The sequence below is a fragment of the Mustela nigripes genome, chromosome 9, assembly GCF_022355385.1.
Source record: "Mustela nigripes isolate SB6536 chromosome 9, MUSNIG.SB6536, whole genome shotgun sequence".
NCBI classification, from domain to species: domain Eukaryota; kingdom Metazoa; phylum Chordata; class Mammalia; order Carnivora; family Mustelidae; genus Mustela; species Mustela nigripes.
This window is the reverse complement of record NC_081565.1, coordinates 88,249,334-88,250,546: the sequence shown is the minus strand read 5'-3', so window position 1 is coordinate 88,250,546 and position 1,213 is coordinate 88,249,334. Positions and strand designations below refer to the sequence as shown.

At 66.0% G+C, this 1,213-nt stretch overlaps 1 protein-coding gene across 1 annotated transcript in view; it reads left to right on the top strand.

Annotated features, from left to right (window-relative positions):
- BARX1 (BARX homeobox 1) overlaps positions 1 to 992 on the top strand; it is a 3,863-nt gene extending 2,871 nt beyond the window's left edge. The window contains exon 4 of the mRNA XM_059412335.1: positions 341 to 992. Coding sequence (XP_059268318.1) covers positions 341 to 505 — 165 coding nt within the window. The 3' untranslated portion in view covers positions 506 to 992. The remainder of the gene's footprint in view (positions 1 to 340) is intronic.
- Positions 993 to 1,213: the final 221 nt, after the last annotated feature.

The following is a 1,213-nucleotide window of genomic DNA, read 5'->3' as shown; positions in this document are numbered from 1 at the left end:
CATCCCCACCCCCTCCGCGGAGACTTCTACCCAACTCCTGGTTCCCTCCATGCCTGGTGCTCGCAGGGACTCTCTCTGCTCTCTCCCTGCCTCTGGGTGCCCTAGTACAGCCCACATTCCTTTGTGCTCCGCTGCACCCTCAGGCCTTCCGGCTGTCTTGAACCCCTAGGCTCGACCCTTCGGTTGCTTTTCCCCAGCAGCGCTCAAATGGCCGCCATTTCCCCGGACTAGGCGCGGCCTCAGATGGCCTCGCTGTGCCGGGCAGGCCCTGCCGGGGCACGGGGCGCGCTGACCCGCTCCTGGGTCCCAGCTCACGGCCGCGGGGCCGTCCTATACGCAGGTGCTGCAGGGCGGCGGCCTGGAGTCTCCCACCAAGCCCAAGGGGCGGCCCAAGAAGAACTCCATTCCCACGAGCGAGCAGCTCACGGAGCAGGAGCGCGCCAAGGACGCAGAGAAGCCGGCAGAGGCGCCAGGCGAAACCGTCGACAGGAGCCGCGAGGGCTGAGCGCGCAAAGTGTCGACCGAGGCTCCTTCCGCCCGCTGGAAGCCGCGAGCCGGCCCTTCTGCGGCCACGCCGTTTACTTTACAAACGTTTTATTATTACCTTGAATGCGGACAGTTAGGGGCCAAGCAAGAAAGGACACAGACCTTGCAGCCAAGCCCGGCCCCAGTGTGCTCCCAGCCCTGGCCTGGAGACTCGTCCCGCGCAGCGGACGAACACCTGGTTGCGGAGCTCCGCGCGCATTCACGCCCCGCTCCTCTCCCGCACCCCCTCCCGCCTCGGCCGGCCCTCTGCGTCCTGACGCCGCCGGCACACACCAGCTTCCGCCTGTCGGGGACCCCGCCACCCGGCTCAGGCCACTACCGCCCGAGAGGGCGCCCAGAGAGCCCGAGGCTCTACCCTGAGTCCGGGTCCCCCACGTCGCTGGGGCTCCTACCCCTCTCTTGCGAAGACAGTGATTTTTTTCCCCAATAAAATATTTTATGACACAGCGGGGCTTGATGAAGGGGTTTCTGAGTCTGCGGGGCTGGAAGAGGGGGGTCGCGGCAACGTGAGGGGGACCCTCGCACTGGCTTCTGAAACATCCTCTCCCAGGGCTTCGTGGGAACGAACGGGCTCGGACTGGCAGGGCAGGCGGACCCGTTGCCGCAGGATCTCAGGAATCGCCTGCTCTCCGTGTAGGTCAGACTGAGCCTCCTCCCCTAATTTCCC